Raw genomic sequence first — 19424 nt, 5'->3', positions numbered from 1 at the left:
TAGAGGAATACAACAAATCCCAGCAACAGTACATTATAGCTGGTGGTATTCTGCATTGCGCTGTATAATGTACTATTGCTGGGTGTTGTAGTCCTCTATAGCTAGTGGTATTCGGCATTGCACCACTGTATAATGTACTATTGCTGGGATTTGTTGTACTCTATAGATGGTGGTATTCCGCATTGCGCTCTATAATGTATTATTCGTTGATTTGTAGTCCTTTTATACAGCGCAATGCAGAATACCACCAGCTATATAGGAATACAACAAATCCCAGCAATACATTATACACAAAGTGTATAATGTATTGCTGGGATTTGTACTCCTCTGTATAATATACAGCACAATGTACCATCAGCTATAGAGGAATACAAATCCCAGCAATACATTATAGAGCACCATGTGGGGGAGGGAAGTGCAGGCTTACCTGAGCAGTCTTCCAGCAACTTGTTTCGGAGATCGGGCCTGTCTATCGGAGGCTGTCATCCACCCACACCTGCTCCTCCTTACTTCTTCTCCCCGCGTCCCTGTGCCGATCGTGAATGCGGGTGGGCGGGTCTGGCAGCTGCGAGCGTGAGGTGGGGAGGAGGTGTGGCGCGCAGCGTGTGTGGAGCCGTGAACAGGGCCAATCAATCGGAAGCCGATTAATCGATGATTGAAAAAGTTGACAACTTTTTCAATAATCGATTAGTTGTTGCAGCCCTAGCTGGAACGCACTGTATCGCATCCTGGCCGGCTCCCTTCGTTCTATGGCGGGTGGGGGCGTGGTGGTGCATTGAAGTCAATGGCAGAGCAGCCACGCCGCCTCCACCCACAGTGTGATTGCCCACACCAGAACGCGTAGCACATCAGTGGCTGCGTTGCGGTCCAGTGCGATCTAAAACAAAGGCTGCGTGCACTATTTTTACCAATTGCGCTGGACCGGAGCGCAGGCATTGTTGTGCCTGTGTTCTGGTGCGGAAGATCACACTGCAGGCAGGGGGCATGGCTGCGGTGCCATTGACTTCAATGCACCGCCAGGCAACATTCCAACCCCAGCTATACAGTGCATGCCAGCAGCTAACCGCACTTTAACGCACTGTATATGGTGTGAACAAGTCCTTAAGTTGTGTTGCATGAATCTTGAAAAATATTTGCATTATTCTAAGCAGTTAAAGTGTTCAGTATTTGTGGTTGTTTGTCTTTAATTGTTTTTATTGTTTCACAAAACACAATAAACGTACCCCTCTGTGCAAAGTGGTACATCCATAGATATCAGTTGTATCTACTGATGCTTCTTTTTCAAGTAACAAGGAAACAGCATCAATGTGCCCATATTCTACTGCAAGCATCAAAGGTGTTCTGTTGGTTAAAGGGGAAAAAAATTACAAAAGACACAATAAGAATCTCTCTAAATCGCCCATCTCATGCTCTAAAAAAGTATTTTAAAATATAAAAATAGATACACATAAATATCCATGGTGAGGGCAGGTACTTAAAGTGGAACTTTACTTATCATCAAAATAACAACAAAGACACTTTTAGAAATGTTTAGTAATGGCAATGAGATACTTTTAGATACTTCTATATAATTGCAGGCTTTTTATTCTTTGCATACCTTATTTTTCTTTCTCCCCCCATTCTCCCAGTGTTCATTTTAATTAGGGGGCAGATTAATATATCTACCTTTACTTCCTGGAACTCTGACACATGTGACTAGGACATGTGACCATGCACATCATCTCAGGGGAGGAAAATGCCTTTCTTTGAGATCTCAAGAGATTAGAGATGATGTTTCCCAACAATGCTCTGCTGATGTAACCTTCCCAAGATGCAACGCTTAGGCACGATTACATTATTTGTGCCAAAGTGGACCCGGAAGTGGAAAAAATAAATTGTAAATATAATAAAAATATGTTTGTTTAGCTAATGAATGTAAGATTTTTTATATCAGCATGCAGGGCTGTATACGGATGTGATTTTTAGTCAAAGGTCCACTTTAACTTGATACTCGGACTCAACATATCAATAAAATGTGCATGTAGAACATTTGCAAGCTCCCCAAATTTAAGTAATGAATGGTAAAAATAAGATAAAGAAGTTTTAATGAACAGGGGTTCACAAGGTGCTCTCTCATAAGGTACCTCCAAATCTAAATCACCAAAAATTCAACAGCACTTACATTAAAGGTCTAGAATTATTTTTTTGTACTATTTGAAATGCTGTAAATCATGATGAAAACATAAAGGTTTATAGAGTTAATTAAAACCTTCTACAACTCTCTCTCTAGAACAAACTGGTCTTGGCCCTACCCTGCTCTCCAAAACCATATCTTTATATTCCTCCACCCCAGCCAGAGTTTTAATAAATGGTTTCCTCTTCATTCTTTTAACCATTTTCAATGGTAGCAGACAGGGATGCCCGCTCCTCTTTGTGATTGTAATGGAGCATCAGGGCTAACACCGTCTATTTAAGGAATCCAAACAGGCTCATTCTATCACAAAATGTCTCTCTATGCCGTACTATGCTGTGTTCAACAGCCCCACATTAGCATGCCATCAATAATATTAGCAATTTCAAAGTTAATATCTCCAAAACTGAAGAACTAAACCTCTCTCTCTACCGCCCCCAACCCTTTCCTAACTTGAGGGTAATTTCCCTTTTTAATGGCAGACAAAAAACATTAGATATTTAGGCACCTTCATCCAGTGGCATCACAAGGGGGTGGTGGGGTGTGCGGCCCGCGGAGGGGTGACACCAAAATCACTGACAATTGGTGTCACCCCCTCTGAAAAGTCGGGCACTCGGTCATTGACCGAGAGCCCGACAGTATCTGGAGAGAGGAGGGGACCTGGCAGCATACCTCATCCCGCCGGGTGAATGTCCCCTCCTCTCTCTGCTGGCGTCCATTACTAAGATGGCCGCCGGCAGACATCAATGAGATCCTGAAATATAAAAGTGTGAATTAGCCCTGAAGTCTAACATATTGTATGTCCCAAGGATTTCAGCAATCTTTATTTCAGATCCTACCTGCTTCTGTGCAGGAGATATTACAAGCAATATTCCCCTATGAACTGCAGTAATGTGTTCAGAATTAGCATTTCTCCATAGAGGGAGAGGTCAGTGCAGATTTCGTTAGCTAAAGGTCATTTTTCCCTTGATTGAGGGGCATCCTTATAATTAGGCAGCATGGGGCGAATAGTGTAGGGACAGCCCTGCTCTTGATGACTGATCAGCCTATTACCATCACAGGAAGAAGACATCTCGAGTAATACTTAGAGAATTTTGTTAGCAGACATATTCCAGTGCACTATTTAAAACTACCTTTGCGCTGCCAGGTAATTTGAAACACAGCAACAGAAATACACTCCACAAAAGATAAATAACTTTATATAGTCAATTATTCATATGTCAATTATTATTCTGAGTGTACAATACCTAGGAATTGCAAGAAGATGAACAACTGATGGTCAATTGGCAATATACAAAACAAAGAGGTTGAATAAAAAAGATAGTGCTAATCGATCAGTGTAAGACATAATACTCACTGTTTCTTTTCATTCACCACATTTACAACTTCAGTGTGTTCAGCCATTTCAAGTAACAACCGTAAACATGATGTATGTCCATTTATAACTAAAGAAAAAATGCACAGATAATATTATTGATTGTGTATATTATTAGTGAATATTATTTACATGGAAATTATACACATATTATACTTTTAGGAGAATGATAACAAAGTGACCTTATGTTTTAATAACATACGCTGAGCTAATGTTTGTCATGGATGCATGATAACATGAAAATAGTTTACAAAGAAGCATGACAGCTGTTCCTGGCTTTCACAGCAAAATTAAGAGAACTATGGGGTAACCTTTTTACCCCATAGTTCTCATTATGGTCACGGGAGGACATATACTAACGTCCTTCCGTGACCCAAAGCTCAGTATATATAGCGAGCTATAGCGATATACTGAGAACGCCGGGACGGATCCCAACAATACTGTCGGGAAACGCAAACACTTTTTCTGAATGAAGGCTTAAGGTGGCAGAATGGTAGTAACTTATCTCTCCAAAGGGAACTACAACAGATGCCCAGGGGCGAATTCCGCGCATTCGCGGATATAGTAATAGCCGCAAATGAGCGGAATTCGTGCAGTTGTAAATTTTGTACCGTTTTCATGCCGTGAAGTCTTCTGCGTGGAAAACATTGAGGGAAACACAAACGCTATTTGTGAATTGAGGCTTATGGTGGCAGAATGGTAGTGACTTATCTCTCCCAGAACACTAATACAGATGTCCAGCATTTTGACAAACATCATCTCTTCATCTACTTGAAAAATGAATGTTGTGAAAGAATCAATCAAATAACAGAAACTAAGGTGGCCTCCACTGAGAGATACCTGGTGTTAGATATCTGCCATCTTGGTGGGTGAGATGTTATATCAACACATAGCATTGAATTGTGCTAGAAGATAGGGCTAGGACTAATCATTATCAATATCATCTTCAGCTAATATAACAACAACGGAACTCAGTTTATAGAATTCACTAAATGATTTACAATTAGCTTAAAATGATATTAAAGGAAGAAGGTATTAAGCCATTTTAAATGCTGATTAAATAACTTGCTGCTCCTTAATGTTTAAAAGTTTTAGTTTCCTGTAGAATCAGCTGGTTCCCTTAAATGTGGCACCGATATCCTGTTTTAGGGTGGCTCCTTTCCCTTGCAGGGTCCTATGGAGCCACCTTTGTGTGTGCTAGTAAGTTGTGTGTCTCTCCACAAACACACAGGCAATGCCAGGCAAGCCATTTCCCTTCTCCCTGTTCCCTCCTCTTCTTTCCTCCCTTCTCCAAGCTAGTAGATGGACAGCTGCTGGGGACTGTGCTGTCTCTTGTGATTTTGTACTGGGCAGGAAGTTCAGGGAAGACAAGCTGAGAGAGATGCAGCCAGATGTTCAGAAACATGATGAGTGTAAGTGCTTGAGCTAAAATGTAAATAAATACTTTGCTGGGAATGTATACTGTATGTATTTGATCCCCACCCATAAACACTTTATAGATTAAAAAATTGTGCCACAAAAATGTGGTATGCAGCAATGCAAATGCAACAGCACACCCAACTGCAATAGGCATTTTGATAAGGTAGAGGGTACTCCCAACTCCATCGCCAAAAGGTGTCACAGTCAGCTGTTATTTAGAAGCCAGTTGGATGTGGTTGGAAACTCAAAAATTAAATGCTAGAAAAAACGTTCAGCTCAAAAGTGTTACTGATTTTGCAGAAAGCCTCCTATTTGTATCAAGAAGCAGTGAGCACTAGTAAACTTTTTAAAGATGTCATAGAGCTTTTTATTATGTTTTTGAAATGCAGAAGACATGAGCTGCTTTGTATTTGAGCTGATCAGGCTATATACTTATTATATTATCAGATATCGTATTAGAAATGTATGTGATTACATGCAATTGGAGTTTATACATAAACTCCAATATATAAACTTGTATATTTGGCTACACATGGTTTTTATTATTATTATTATTATTATTATAATACAGGATTAATATAGGGCCAACAGTTTGTGCAACACTTTACAATATAAGGAAGACATTACAGTTACAATACAATCCAAGACCTGCACAGTATACCTGTCAGTTTTCATCCAGCTGATAACTGATAAAATTGAGTCAAGGACAAGTGATTTTGCACACACGTGTGTGGAAAATTGTCCAAACAAAGAAGTTAATGGGGGATGATATCTCTGTAGAAAATACAGAGCGGTAAAAACCGGGCAAGAATGTCCTGCTAATGCAGGAATTAACACAACCAATTTCCAAGATCACCACGCCTAACTTGACAGTTAGCATCCCAATTAGCATTCAGAGGACTGTATGTATCAGATTCTGTCCAAGAGGAACTGTAGGACAAACAGGAAGGGCTTTTTAAAACAAAGTGATGACCATAGAGCTGAACTTGTTCACAGATAAAGAGATAAGAGCCCCACTTACTAATCTTTATCCTCCCTTAAGAGGATGTAAATATAAACAGGATCCAAGTGGTTAATGTCATGGCATAAAACTCATATTCTTCTCCAGGAACCTTATACTCTGTATGCTGTTTACAGTACCAGTACAAAGTCCAGACTCCAGATATACAGAAGATAAAAGATCTTGCATTCTCCAAGTTTAAGATCCATTTTATTACAGCAGTAAAACATTCTAAAACATGAGCATATACAGTACATACAGTATGCTTTTTCAGGGCCGTTGGACATACCACAGGCTTTATAATGGTTTTTGCATTTCTCTGCATCAATTAGTATTTTTAAAATTGAACTTAGTGGACAATATTGTAATTTTTAACCCAGCTCTCTAGTTATATTAGGTCATTATGTTTATCCTCTGGTTCAAATACTTTCTGAGCCACTGCCCTGCACTATTTTCCTTGCACATGACTGGGTATGTTTTGCAAAAAAATTTTCACCACATTCACTAAGCTTAGGGAAATTTCCCTTGCAAAGTGCATAGCATAATTGCCTTTTGTAAATCAACCCCCAGTGATTCATACAATATTCAAACTCAAGGATCAGCGTAACAGCCAAGCATTGTCAGAAGGAAGTCAGCAATACTAGCCTATAGATGTAATGTTGCCAGCTTATCTCAATTTGAAATTAAACTGCAAAATATTTATGGATGCTTCGTAGGCAAGTCCCCTTCAGATGGATACCCCAAAGGGTCTTCTTCTCTAAATGCAGACTAGGGTTATATTTTACAGGTCATGAACTGCAGATAACAGTGTACAACCTAAATAAACATTCACACCACTACTGGGGCCTTTCGTTTTAAAGATATATGAGGAATGTGTGTCTACTTGATATCCTTGAAAATAAGAGAGAGAGCCAAAACAAACCTTTGGGTTCCACATGTGCCATGGCTTTTAGGAAAATTGTGGTCATAAAAAAATGCTTATCTGACTAATGAAGACTAAAGAGAACTTACCAGCAGCATGAAGTGGAGTTCTTTGAGTAACTGAGTCATGCACAGTAATGGAAGCTCCTTGACTAATAAGGACTTCAACACACTCTGTGTGCCCTTTGAAAGAAGCAAGATCCAGTGGCGTTCGTCCTTTTTCATCTTTTATATCAACCTCAGCATAAGTATTAAACAGTATTTCCAAAGCTTCATGATGTCCATTGTATGCCTAAATAGTGATGATAGAAAATAGTAATAAAATATATGTGGTGAAAATGAATGGGGGGCATAATATATTAGGGCAGTGGTTCTCAAACTATTTCTGCCATGCCCTCTATGGAATTAGCTTCATTTTTATTCCCGCCCACCACATTTTTTGGATCAGATTTATATATATTTATATATGGGCCTAAAGGGCCCATTAATGTAATGCACAGAAACAAACCACACCTTATTTTGAATGGCACCCCAACACACAATGCACCTGTACTATAACCCACGGCAGCAAAACACAAAGCACAACATTCGGTATGCTGCGAAAAAAAATGCATCAAGCTCTAAATTTGTTGAGCTGAAGTGCATTCATTTTGAATGGGCTGCCAAATGCAGCCTGCCACAACTCTCAAAACCCTGTGCACAGAGCATGCATTTTATACAGAGTAGCTTTATGAACTGTACTATTGTGCCTGCCAGCAGTGTGCTAGATATTGTAAAGCGCTGCGCAAACTGCGCTATATAAATCCTATGTAATAATAATAATTAAACATTTTACCCTCCATGCACCCCCCCTCCCACTTTGTCTTTCTCTGCCGTTTAACACTGTGCAATTTATGTGCCCCCTTTCTGTACAAATATGGATGCTCCAAGCAGCTGTTGTATTTGCTTTGTGCTGAGATTTTACCGCCAGCTTCACCCTGCAGTGTTAGACAGATCCTCACCTGTATTAAACTGCGGCCCTCACTAGTACTGGGTCAGTCAGTGACTTTCTTTGCAGAGTGCAGGCAGAGTGCAGTGAGAGTGAAAGCTTAACCCTACCTACACATGCTGCCAGTTAAAGAATTACTAATATAGGGAAATCTGCAAAAAAAACTAAGAAAAATGAAGAAAATTGCTAACCAGTCCATATTTTGAAATATAGTTAATTAGGGCTAGAAATAAACTGTTTTAAGGTTTTTGATAGGAACAGCTAAAACCGAATAAAAGCAGAAATAAAGAAAATTACAATATTAAACCTTACTAAATTTGATTATGTTATCGCTGTCGTGGATGTTATGCAATGCCATTGATTTACTGATTTTAATAATGGGACTGATGTACAAACATTTGGGTAAAGAAAATAGAAACTTTTGGAGACAATACTCAAAGAATCCTTTTTTAAGGAGGATATTGATGGCATGATGTGAACCTCTGTTCAATTTTTGCTCAAGTTTTCTTTTCTCCAGTGTTTTCGACTTGGACAAATATTTTTTGTGCTGTTATCAGTCATCTGGGATGTAGGTATATGTAGGAGGTCATTAAAAATGTTTTTCTACTGGTTGCAAGTAACTCTTTTTATTTCCATAACTGAAATTGTATCTAAAGCAAAAATGTTTTCCTTTCTTTTTTGGTTTTAGATACAGTAGGCAATAGTTAAAACATCTGTAAGTTGTTGTTTTTTTTGCTGCCTTAGTCCGTTAATGGGTGGAAACATAGTACAGAATGTCACCAGCAGACCAAATGTTGTGGTCAAGTGTTCGTCCTCTATTGACACATAGGGGGTGATTTACTAACCTAAACACACGCACGCACTAGGTGCGTGTGATTTTTACACAGCAAAACGTATTTATCAACCAAAAAGTCTCTAAAAGCATATTTCCACCAATGCCATATATGGAAAAATCATGCACATGATGCATATATAATGCTGCTTCACAGTTTAGAGAAAAATGGTTAGCTCATGCATTTACATTCCTGCATTCATCAACGTAAGCAACACAACATAGAGCTAATTTACACGACATCACCTTGCAAATTCATGCAGGGCTTTGCACAACACACCTGCTGGGTGTGTACACACTACAAAGGTGTTGAGATTCCACCCATAGATCATGCTGGGAGGGAACACACTACAGAGGTGTATACATGTTCGTGGTGTGTTTATAAGGTTAGTAAATCAACCCCATATTGTCACAATGAAGCAACGTTTCAGGGCCACGCAGGGTCCCCTTAATAAGCTACAGTGTGACTAATGACTTTATAGGTGAAAATGAACCTTTTGCTCTTTCAGCAAAGTGATAGCTAATCATTCTGAAGTGAGTGTAGACAGTTGTCACCAAAACAATTGACCCACTGGAGGATTTCCCCTCTATTCTTCCAGTGACAACCATAAAATGTTATATTTCCCATCATGTTCTGTCACAGTGACAGTGGTGACCACGTCAGATAGAGAAGGTGCCTCCATCAGGGATGCGGTTGAGAATTAGACCTAACCGGGGTTCTAGACTATCTCTATTTCATCCAAAGCCAAAGAAATGTTTGGGCTATAGATATACTTTAATTATACTTAAAACAGAAGTGCTCAATAAAACTATTATTTATATAAAAACCAAATAAACTAATACAATACCAATCATTTTCATTTCATTGTGTAACAATATTTATTGAACATTCATTTAGTAAATGTGTTTGAAGTTTAATCAAATTATAATGGCAAAAATAACAATAAATAAAAATACTAGCCTTATTAGCTTTAATATAAAGCTGTTTTTTCTGCTGACCACACACAGAAAAGCATTGCAGCAGACTGCCGACATCACACAGGAAAACACAAACAGTAGGCATATCAGAAACACTAGGGCATGGTAAAGTGAAGCCACCACACAGGTTTATCATTTAAATGAGTGTGGAGAGAATAAAGAAGTTATTATGAATGCACATGAGCAGGCTTGTGGCAGCTTGAACTGTCTAATGTATTATACACTGTAGATTTATAGTGCGGATGAAATAAATAATTATAGTAATTAAATGAAAGTCATAGCAGTCATTAAAAGTGATGGTTGTAATGCATATATATTTTGTATTTTATATTAAGAGATTCTCATGATACTATGTAAATGAGAGGTGTGTATATAAGGAGGAGTAGACTAAATAATACACACGATGCATCTAAAGCAAAATGGCAGGGATATGCACCCTATAGACAGCCATGCATCCCCTTGAGTAGGGCCTGGTAAAACTGTTAGGAAATAGCAATAGGCCGAGATTACTTTTTGGTTTCGGTATGGAGTAAAGGGTTACTACTGAATCATGCTTTTATGCCACTGGGACGCAGCATGAGAAGGACTCTAGAGGTAATCCCATTTACAACCACACTCGTACAGATTCATCTCATCAGTGATTGCTAATACGAGTTCTCCAAGGGATTGAATCTAGATTCCAAAGTCCATATGTGGGCTTCGTGGGCAGTAACACTTTAAGTTACAGTGGCAGCATGCTATCAATTGATGCCTTTTTTTGCACTCAGTCAATATGCCACGATATATCAGATGCTTTATTAATCTCAACACCTGAAGAATAACCTCCTTTGCAGGAGTTATATATATATGTTATTGCAGAGTCAAGATGATAAGGCAAGGTTCTACAGACTATAAAGGGAAATCCTGAAGATCAGTACTGTAGAGATGTATAGTTCCAGGGCTTTCTCATTATACCACACTAACCTACTTGGCAAAAGACATTTAAAGATAGCTGGCAAAAGGATGTCTCTTCAGGTTGGGGATTCTGTACTATCAAATGTTGTTATTTCAATTCATACACACAATTCATAGATTCTCCCTCTTGTGGCTATCTGTATTTTACTGGTGTAACTCTTCCTTTATTAACAGCTTCCGCAATAAAATCTACAGACAGGGATTGCATTACTTTCATTTGGCCTGATCTGACAGTTAGACTTACACTAAAGCTCACACAGGTTACAATTGGATCGTACAAATTCCTTTAGATCTATCCACAACTATGTAGTGCCAAGGCCAGCCTTTGGATACAAATTAATTGGATAATAAAGTAGGTGGTCCTCATATCAGTTAACTTTGGTAAAGCTAAACAAGACTGTACAAAAATTGTACATTAGATTGTAATGTGTATGTGACCTTATGGCAGAAGGTTAAGGCACAACCACTGTGCATCATCACTACTAGTGAGGAGACCCGGTAAAATATACATAGAATAATGTATATTTGATAATACATAATGTTATGGATTATGATTAGGGATGCACCAAAATGAAATTTTGAAACCGAAAATAAAAATTTTGTCAGGACGAAACTGAAACCGAAAATGATGTGTTTTTTTTTCAACCTTTTTATGAAAAATGTTATTGATTTTCAATTATTGTATTTTTATTTCTTTTTTTTTTAACTTTACTGTTGGGCTCTGGGGAAATATCAGGGGTCTGATAAGACCCCTGATATTTCCCTATTAAAATAGAAAAAGAGATCAAGGACACAGAGTCTGAACTCTCTCATTCTGCAGCCCCAGCACTGAATGAACAGGAAGTGATGTAGATCACTTCCCATTCATTCATAACTGGGACATAGTAACTCATACTATATCCACAATGTATGAATGAACAGCTGCAGTCAGTATAGAGGCTTCCTGTTCATTCAGTGCTGGGGCTGCAGAATGAGAGAGTTCAGACTCTGTGTCCTTGATCTCTTTTTCTATTTTAATAGGGAAATATCAGGGGTCTTATCAGACCCCTGATATTTCCCTATTAAAATAGAAAAAGAGATCAAGGACACAGAGTCTGAACTCTCTCATTCTGCAGCCCCAGCACTGAATGAACAGGAAGCCTCTATACTGACTGCAGCTGTTCATTCATGGGGTGTGGATATAGTATGAGTTACTATGTCCACAACCATGAATGAACAGGGAGTGATGTAGATCACTTCCCATTCATTCATAACTGGGACATAGTAACTCATACTATATCCACAATGTATGAATGAACAGCTGCAGTCAGTATAGAGGCTTCCTGTTCATTCAGTGCTGGGGCTGCAGAATGAGAGAGTTCAGACTCTGTGTCCTTGATCTCTTTTTCTATTTTAATAGGGAAATATCAGGGGTCTTATCAGACCCCTGATATTTCCCTATTAAAATAGAAAAAGAGATCAAGGACACAGAGTCTGAACTCTCTCATTCTGCAGCCCCAGCACTGAATGAACAGGAAGCCTCTATACTGACTGCAGCTGTTCATTCATGGGGTGTGGATATAGTATGAGTTACTATGTCCACAACCATGAATGAACAGGGAGTGATGTAGATCACTTCCCATTCATTCATAACTGGGACATAGTAACTCATACTATATCCACAATGTATGAATGAACAGCTGCAGTCAGTATAGAGGCTTCCTGTTCATTCAGTGCTGGGGCTGCAGAATGAGAGAGTTCAGACTCTGTGTCCTTGATCTCTTTTTCTATTTTAATAGGGAAATATCAGGGGTCTTATCAGACCCCTGATATTTCCCTATTAAAATAGAAAAAGAGATCAAGGACACAGAGTCTGAACTCTCTCATTCTGCAGCCCCAGCACTGAATGAACAGGAAGCCTCTATACTGACTGCAGCTGTTCATTCATACATTGTGGATATAGTATGAGTTACTATGTCCACAACCATGAATGAACAGGAAGTGATGTAGATCACTTCCCATTCATTCATAACTGGGACATAGTAACTCACACTATGTACAGTTATTTACAAACATTCAGCGTTCAACTGATAGCTGAATGTTTGTACTCTGTTCTCCATCCTGCATCAACCATCACAGGAAGCAGAGCAGGGTGGTCCGGGAGGGGAGCTCCGCCTCCTATGACATCACAGGGCTCTCCTCCAGTCACCGCTCTCCATCCTGATACAGGAGACCGAGCTGGGAGGTGCGGGAGGTGCGGAAGGAGAGCTCAGTCTCCTGCAACGCTGGCAGCACTCCTTTCCCCCAGCGCTCGGCATTCTGAAACCTTCTCTTCTCTTCGCTGGGTGCCGTCCGCTGCATCGGAAGACACATAGACCGACGCCCAGACAGGAGGAGAGAAGCTGGGGTGCACTGAATTTTTGGACACATTTTCGTCCGTCATGGCACTTTCAGCAGCCGAAATTTCGGTGCATCCGTAATTATTGTTATTATTATACAGGGTTTATATAGCGCCAACAGTTTGCGCAGCGCTTTACAATATAAGGAAGACATTACAATCACAATACAATTCAAGACAAGATGGTAAGGAGGGCTAATTATCATATTACTGTTAAACTGATAACATTTACAAGCATATCTAAAAAAAGACTACAAATTCTTAAAGTGGAACTGTTACATAAAATGTAAGATTTGCTATTTTATAGGGGACATCTATAAATGGTAATTCTGCTGATACATTTTGTCTGGAATTCCTACTAAATAATAGCAGTGCACCTCTTGGTATGTGAATGTGTCTCATAGTCTTATATATGCAGTTTGAAATCAAAGTCATTGCTGCCTATCACTGCTAGAATCAGGAGATTTGGAATAAGATTTGTTAATATCACCATTGTGTTGCTTACTTCCTCGAGGCTCTGTAATAAGGAAGCAAAGCCCTGCCTCTACCAAGATGGCAGCCTCCACACAGAGAAAAAATGCAGAACAAAGCACGTAAGAGAGTAATATGAAAAGAATAGCTGAAGGGGGACCACAAGCAATAATGGTGACTAGTACTTTGCCCTCTATCTGCCATTTTGAGGCACAGCTTCAAGAGTTCAGTTACATTTTAAGGTTCCATTTTAGATAAAGAACCTCATATGATCATCATATTAGAAATGTAAAAGACATACCGCCAAGTGTAAAGGGCTTTTCGTAGTTGGAGGGATTGCAACATCAGTAATATCTTCAGTTCTTTTTAGCAGCTAAAAAGAAAGTTTTGTGTCATTAGTGTCAAATTTCTTACACTATTAAATGTAGAACTGCACACAAAACATGAACAAAAATGGAAATGTCTGGATGGCTCCTTAACATATATAGAGTTTCTCTAGTATAAGATGATTGATATTATACAAAACTATTAAGATTAACCTGTGGGAAAGACCAGTTAAATATATTAAACGTGGTTGCAGACAGCTGATGTATAAGCTTAGTACATACCGTTTATGTCACAATGTGCCTCTCCAGCACCACCAGGAGCACTCCTTAAAAACAAATACTGACCTAATCAAAATCTGCATTGTATAGTGATCTGTATGCCCCCATGTGTCAAAGCCAAGGCTTGCTGATAGGTTACTCAAGCACTAGTATTGCATTATGGGATGAGGAGTTAAGGATGTGCTTATTCTCCACTATGGGAAACTGGAGACACTCCGGGAGGGGCTCTAGGCAGTCTTGGACAGGCACAGCATAACACAGAAGGTATGAGCTTAGGCTGTCAGCTTTCTGCTACAACTTTTTATTGAAGTTATCTTTTTCAAAGTTTCACTTTAAATATTTAGTACCTGTAAAATATACAAACCACATCTCAAAACTAATATAAATATAAATATCTTTTATTAAATACATAGCGATCATGATAATGTCCATTCTCTGGGGGTTGTTTATTGAAATGTTAATGGTACTGAGGGGTAAATACACATATGGGTTTATTTATTTATTGCAGGGTGGATGCTGTTCACAAGGAATTAGCACTCCTAGATAGCGCTGAGGAGTAAATGAATTTCCTAGACTCCTCATCGCCATCTAGGGGTGCCAGTTCCATGTGATCAGCATCCTCCCAGGCAGCATATAAATAAATAAACCCATAAGTGTATTTATCCCTCACTAACCATTAACACTGCAATAAGCAGCCCCCAGAGTATGTATACTAGTAACTGAAAAGTAAATACTGTAAAGGCTGATCATTAAAGGGTTGATGGTCATACAATGGAGACTGACCTCTGAAAGTCTGATATATATTCTCTGGTGGCTGATTACTGAGGGCATAATGCTTATAAAAAGGAAAGTGGTCTCTGAGGGGTTAATGTTCATAATCTAGGGGCTGATCACTGAGGGATTAAATGCATATACACTGCTGGTATGAAAACTAGTTAGTAAGCTCTGTGTATTGGAAGGGCAATCTCACTGCTAGCTATAGATAGGACAGGATACAGTAGACCAATGTGTGAACTGGAAGTGGGATCTCAAAGGTAGAACATGCTCTCTTCCGCTCAATTCAGGATGGGAGACAAAATCTCTCCGTGAGAAACTAAAAGTGACAATCTGACTTTAATACTATAAAAAATAGCAAAAAGATAAACTATAAAATATAAGTTTAAAATGCATAAACTTGAAAATAAAACTTCACATAAAACTGACCAAAATCCATTTGTGCAGCGATGCTTTAATAATCCAAAATAATGCCTGCAACCTAATGGGCGAAATAATGATTAATCCAATTGTCACCTAAAGTGCAACCTGTTTACATTCTAATATTTTATTATACTATGTAGAATTATGCATTTACTGTACTATATAGCTCAGTGATCAGTGTGGGCTATTGATCTCTCGAAACAACAGGTGCCACATATTTATATGCAATCATTTATATGTACCCATCAAAACAGGAAAATAATGAATTAGGACGGGAAGGTCACTCGCTAACTGTTGGGCCACCACAGATATATGAATCTTACTATTCTGGTTGAAATCTGGATAGCCTTTAGAAAGCCTACTAAATACATAATAGGGCAATAGGGGACCAGTGTAAATTCCAAATTGATCCCAAGCTTTTTGAGCAATCTGACAAGCTTGGAAACACAGTAAACCTGACAGTAATTCAGCCACCTAAGTCAGTTCACTAAGATCTAATTTAACATGTACTATCTGCCCACTGTTTTGTTTTAGCATGCAAGAAAACATTGTTACAATTAATTCAGTGTGTCTATTGTTATTATATCATACGGTATACTTACATATTCCAAGCCTTCTCTGTGACCATAGGCAGCAGCATAATGGATGGCACTGTACCCAGCTTTGTCACAAATTGATGGGTCGGCTTTGTTCTCAAGCAGATATTGCAAGCACCTGTTTTAAAAATATTATTTACAGTGAACAACACAGTGCTATGAAGAATGTAAGAAATATCTGTAGCATCAATTAAGTTGAGACTCACTGGATACAATATTGTTGTATTTATATTGTAATATTGTATTATATCTGTCTGCATTGCTATGGCAGCCATGTGGAAAAATATATTACATAGAAATCTAGACTAGACATTTTTTGCTAATTTCTGCCACCTTCAATAGCAAAAAAGACTGAATGAATCAAGGTATTCTAGCACCAGTTTTGATCATGTTATGGTTTAGATCAGTGGTTCTCAACCGCTCAGTTATGTACACACAGTAAATAAAATATGCATGATGATGTTTTAGTGAACACAGTGGTCAGTGGATATGGAACATGATCTCCATTATGTAGCAGGCTAACATTTTGTAGCATGTCCTTTAAGATCTATTGATAAAGAACTGTATTGTCATGGTTCTTAGCATGGACAACTTACGTGGCTGCTTCTTTTTCTTTTACAGGAGAGAATACATCAGAGTCTTCTGTATTTTCATGTCCTCTTCCCATGATTATTCTCCTTCAAAACAATAAATGATTTATGTCATATCATTGGCATACCTGCGCATGTTATATTCCTTGTATTTACTAAGGAGACACAGAGATTCAGCATAGTCTCAGGATTTTACAGCTTTCATCGATCATTTGTGAACTCCTAGGGATGGGTGAGAACCTTGGTCGGGCTTTCGGCATTTACTGTACAAATTTAGTCATATACGAAATGTTCTAATATATATATATGTATATATTGTACAATAGCTCAGAGCTTACTTACAGGAAATAAAAGTTCCTGCTGCCAACAATGGCTTTACCCCTAACATCAGAACTAGTGATAACCATAAATGTTTCCCTCACACAGAGTACCCCCATTCTCTCTTATACCATTTTGTCCTCAACATTGTCACTAAGGTTTTTGCCAACCATTTTTCCCACTTATAGCTGGCTAGTTGTATCCATCCAGGTTTAGCCTCTTCTGGGTAAAGTCTTAGTCCTTGGGTTACTAATTGTGCCATCGTGCATCATTTGCCTCCCTACCTGAAGAGTAATGCTGGCCATGTGGCACTGATACCTAGCTGGGCAAACTAATGTGTTCCTCTTACTTTGCAGATTCAGCTAGAGACAAGAATGTTAAAAGTAATAAAATTGTGCCACTCATGTAACAAGTATTCCAGGAATCCAAGCCTAGCCTGGCAGAGTAATTTCATCAGCTGGTGGTACCTCCTTTGCCAGCTGTCGCAAGTCAAGGACTTGCGACAGCTGGCAAAATCGCATAACAGCAAAATGCTGCCATCTTGGAGGCAGGGTGCACGCCGCCATTTTGAAATATATCTTGGTATACACCAAGATGGCACGCCCACATGTTCGGGTGCCGCCATCTTGGTGTATACCAAGATATACTCCAAAATGGCGGCACGCATGCACAGAACGCGCTTTCGGCTGACACGACCACTACTCGTTCTGCAGTTCCTTTGTGCGGTTTCGGATTTGGAGGCTTGTTGCCTCCGAATCAGCATTAAAATTTGTTTCCTTTGATGAAACAAATGAAAATGTGTTTCATTTGTTTCGTCCGAAACAAATTTTTTCGTCCTGCACATGTCTACTCCCCAGCATGCTGGCCGCTGTTATCTGAAGCTGGATAAACATTCTGAAGTTTTTCTATTTCTGCAAGAAATTAGGAGAATAAAAGAAAGCAGACGGGAAGCCACCCTACTTCAATAGACTTTCTAAGACTTTCTAAGTTTTATTTATTGCTAGAGCCAAGCTCTTCACCCCCTGACCTCCAGTTGTGGATGTGATGCATTTGGAGAGGAATGTAACTCTCCCTATGGAAGAGTCTGTATCCTTCACGGATGTCCTTGACAGAAAGATTGATAAAGAAAATGTATTAGCCAATATGCAACGCCTGAAGACCTTCAATCGCCCTTACTTTGGTGGCCAGGGCCCTTCATGCATGCATGGATGGATCATTTAGATTCAGCTATTAGAGCAAAAGCTTTCTGACTTCTTCCCTACTTAGAGACCTGTGAGGTGGGATCATGGCTTAGGGCTTCTGTGGGTGTAACATTGTTTAGACCCCTGGGTCTAAACAACACTTACCAGAAGACATCACTGGCTATTTAAGAAAATCCATGATCATTGCTTCACTTCCAAGCTCCCAGGAAAAAGGAAGCGTCTTCTGTCAGTACCTCGGTACACTACTTACCAAAAAGCAATCTGGCCTGTTTCTCCATCAGAAAAGTTTAATGGATACCACTCCTCTATATCTATTATCAGAAAGAAATCCAAGGCGTTGTGGGCTTGTCATGGATCTGAAGATTTTCAACAAACTAATCAAATTAGAGAAATTCAAAATGGAATCCTTACACGCCATCATTCTCGCTGTACAGCCAGAGGACTGGATGCTATCTATAAACTTTCAAGCTGCATACTCCACTTGCAATTCACCTGCCTTCCCTTTTGCCTGTTGACATCTCCAAGAATGTATACCAAGATTCTGGTAGAAATTCTAGCTCACTTGCATGAACAGGGGTTACATGTGTTTCACTCTTAGGACGATATCCTTCTGCTAGTGAGGGACAGAGACACTCTTCTCCTCCCCAAACAGACCTTGATTTCAACTCTACAGAAATGGCTCCTAAACTAGCAGAAGTGTCAACTGGGTCCAACTCAGCAGCATGTCTATCTAGGTGCCCTTTTTGAGACTTCAAAGGGCCTTTTCCGCATCTCATTGCTCAAAGCTTTTAGGCACTCTCTCTTTCTGCATCCCAAAGGGGAAGTGGGCTCACTGGTATTTGAGGCCTTTCCAAAAGGGGTCCCTAGTCCAGTGAAACCAAGTCTCTTTTTATCAGCTCATCAGGGTGTCTTCTGCTATGCAGAAGAGTCTCTTGTGCCGCCCCAACAGGGGCATAGAATATGAGATGCATAGCCTCAGTTAATATTAGCATTGTTATATAGGTTAGAATTTATATAGTGTGATTTGCCTAACTATTTTCTCATAGCTAAATTCATGTGTTATCCTATGCTGCCATCTAGTGGCCTTTTGTTGTAACAAACATGTTTTCTGTAATTATTCCTCATGTGACGATGTATTTCCCCCTAGTGTAGCCCCACCCTTCTTCCTGTGTGCAGTACTTCCTGTGTCATGGGCACAGTTGAAAGCCACATGTAACAAGGACACACATGTGATCTGCACAGTACGTAGGAAAGGCATCATTTTCTGACCGCACAATACTATAACCGTTCAACTGCTGTTCCTATCATCTGCTGTAATTATATAGTTATATATAAGTTGCTTATGTTGTTGTACCTATGGAAGTCTGTAAGTACAATCATTTTTAACTGTCCGCAGTGAGTATATCTGCTTATACAGGCCAGGCATAGAGG

General features: G+C 39.3%; 1 protein-coding gene across 1 annotated transcript in view; it reads right to left on the bottom strand.

The window, feature by feature from the left end:
- LOC108804424 (serine/threonine-protein phosphatase 6 regulatory ankyrin repeat subunit B-like) overlaps positions 1-19424 on the bottom strand; it is a 102781-nt gene that overhangs the window by 16169 nt on the left and 67188 nt on the right. Inside the window, exons 15-20 of the mRNA XM_018576142.1 lie at positions 16480-16560; positions 15890-16001; positions 13787-13858; positions 6976-7177; positions 3528-3615; positions 1224-1341 (exon numbers count right to left, since the gene is read on the bottom strand). Of these exons, the coding sequence (XP_018431644.1) occupies positions 1224-1341; positions 3528-3615; positions 6976-7177; positions 13787-13858; positions 15890-16001; positions 16480-16560 (673 nt within the window). The remainder of the gene's footprint in view (positions 1-1223; positions 1342-3527; positions 3616-6975; positions 7178-13786; positions 13859-15889; positions 16002-16479; positions 16561-19424) is intronic.

The sequence above is a fragment of the Nanorana parkeri genome, unplaced genomic scaffold (genome assembly GCF_000935625.1).
Source record: "Nanorana parkeri isolate BGI_ZX_2015 unplaced genomic scaffold, ASM93562v1 scaffold57, whole genome shotgun sequence".
In the NCBI taxonomy this organism is placed as follows: Eukaryota; Metazoa; Chordata; class Amphibia; order Anura; family Dicroglossidae; genus Nanorana; species Nanorana parkeri.
This window is presented reverse-complemented; position numbering and strand designations above follow the sequence as displayed.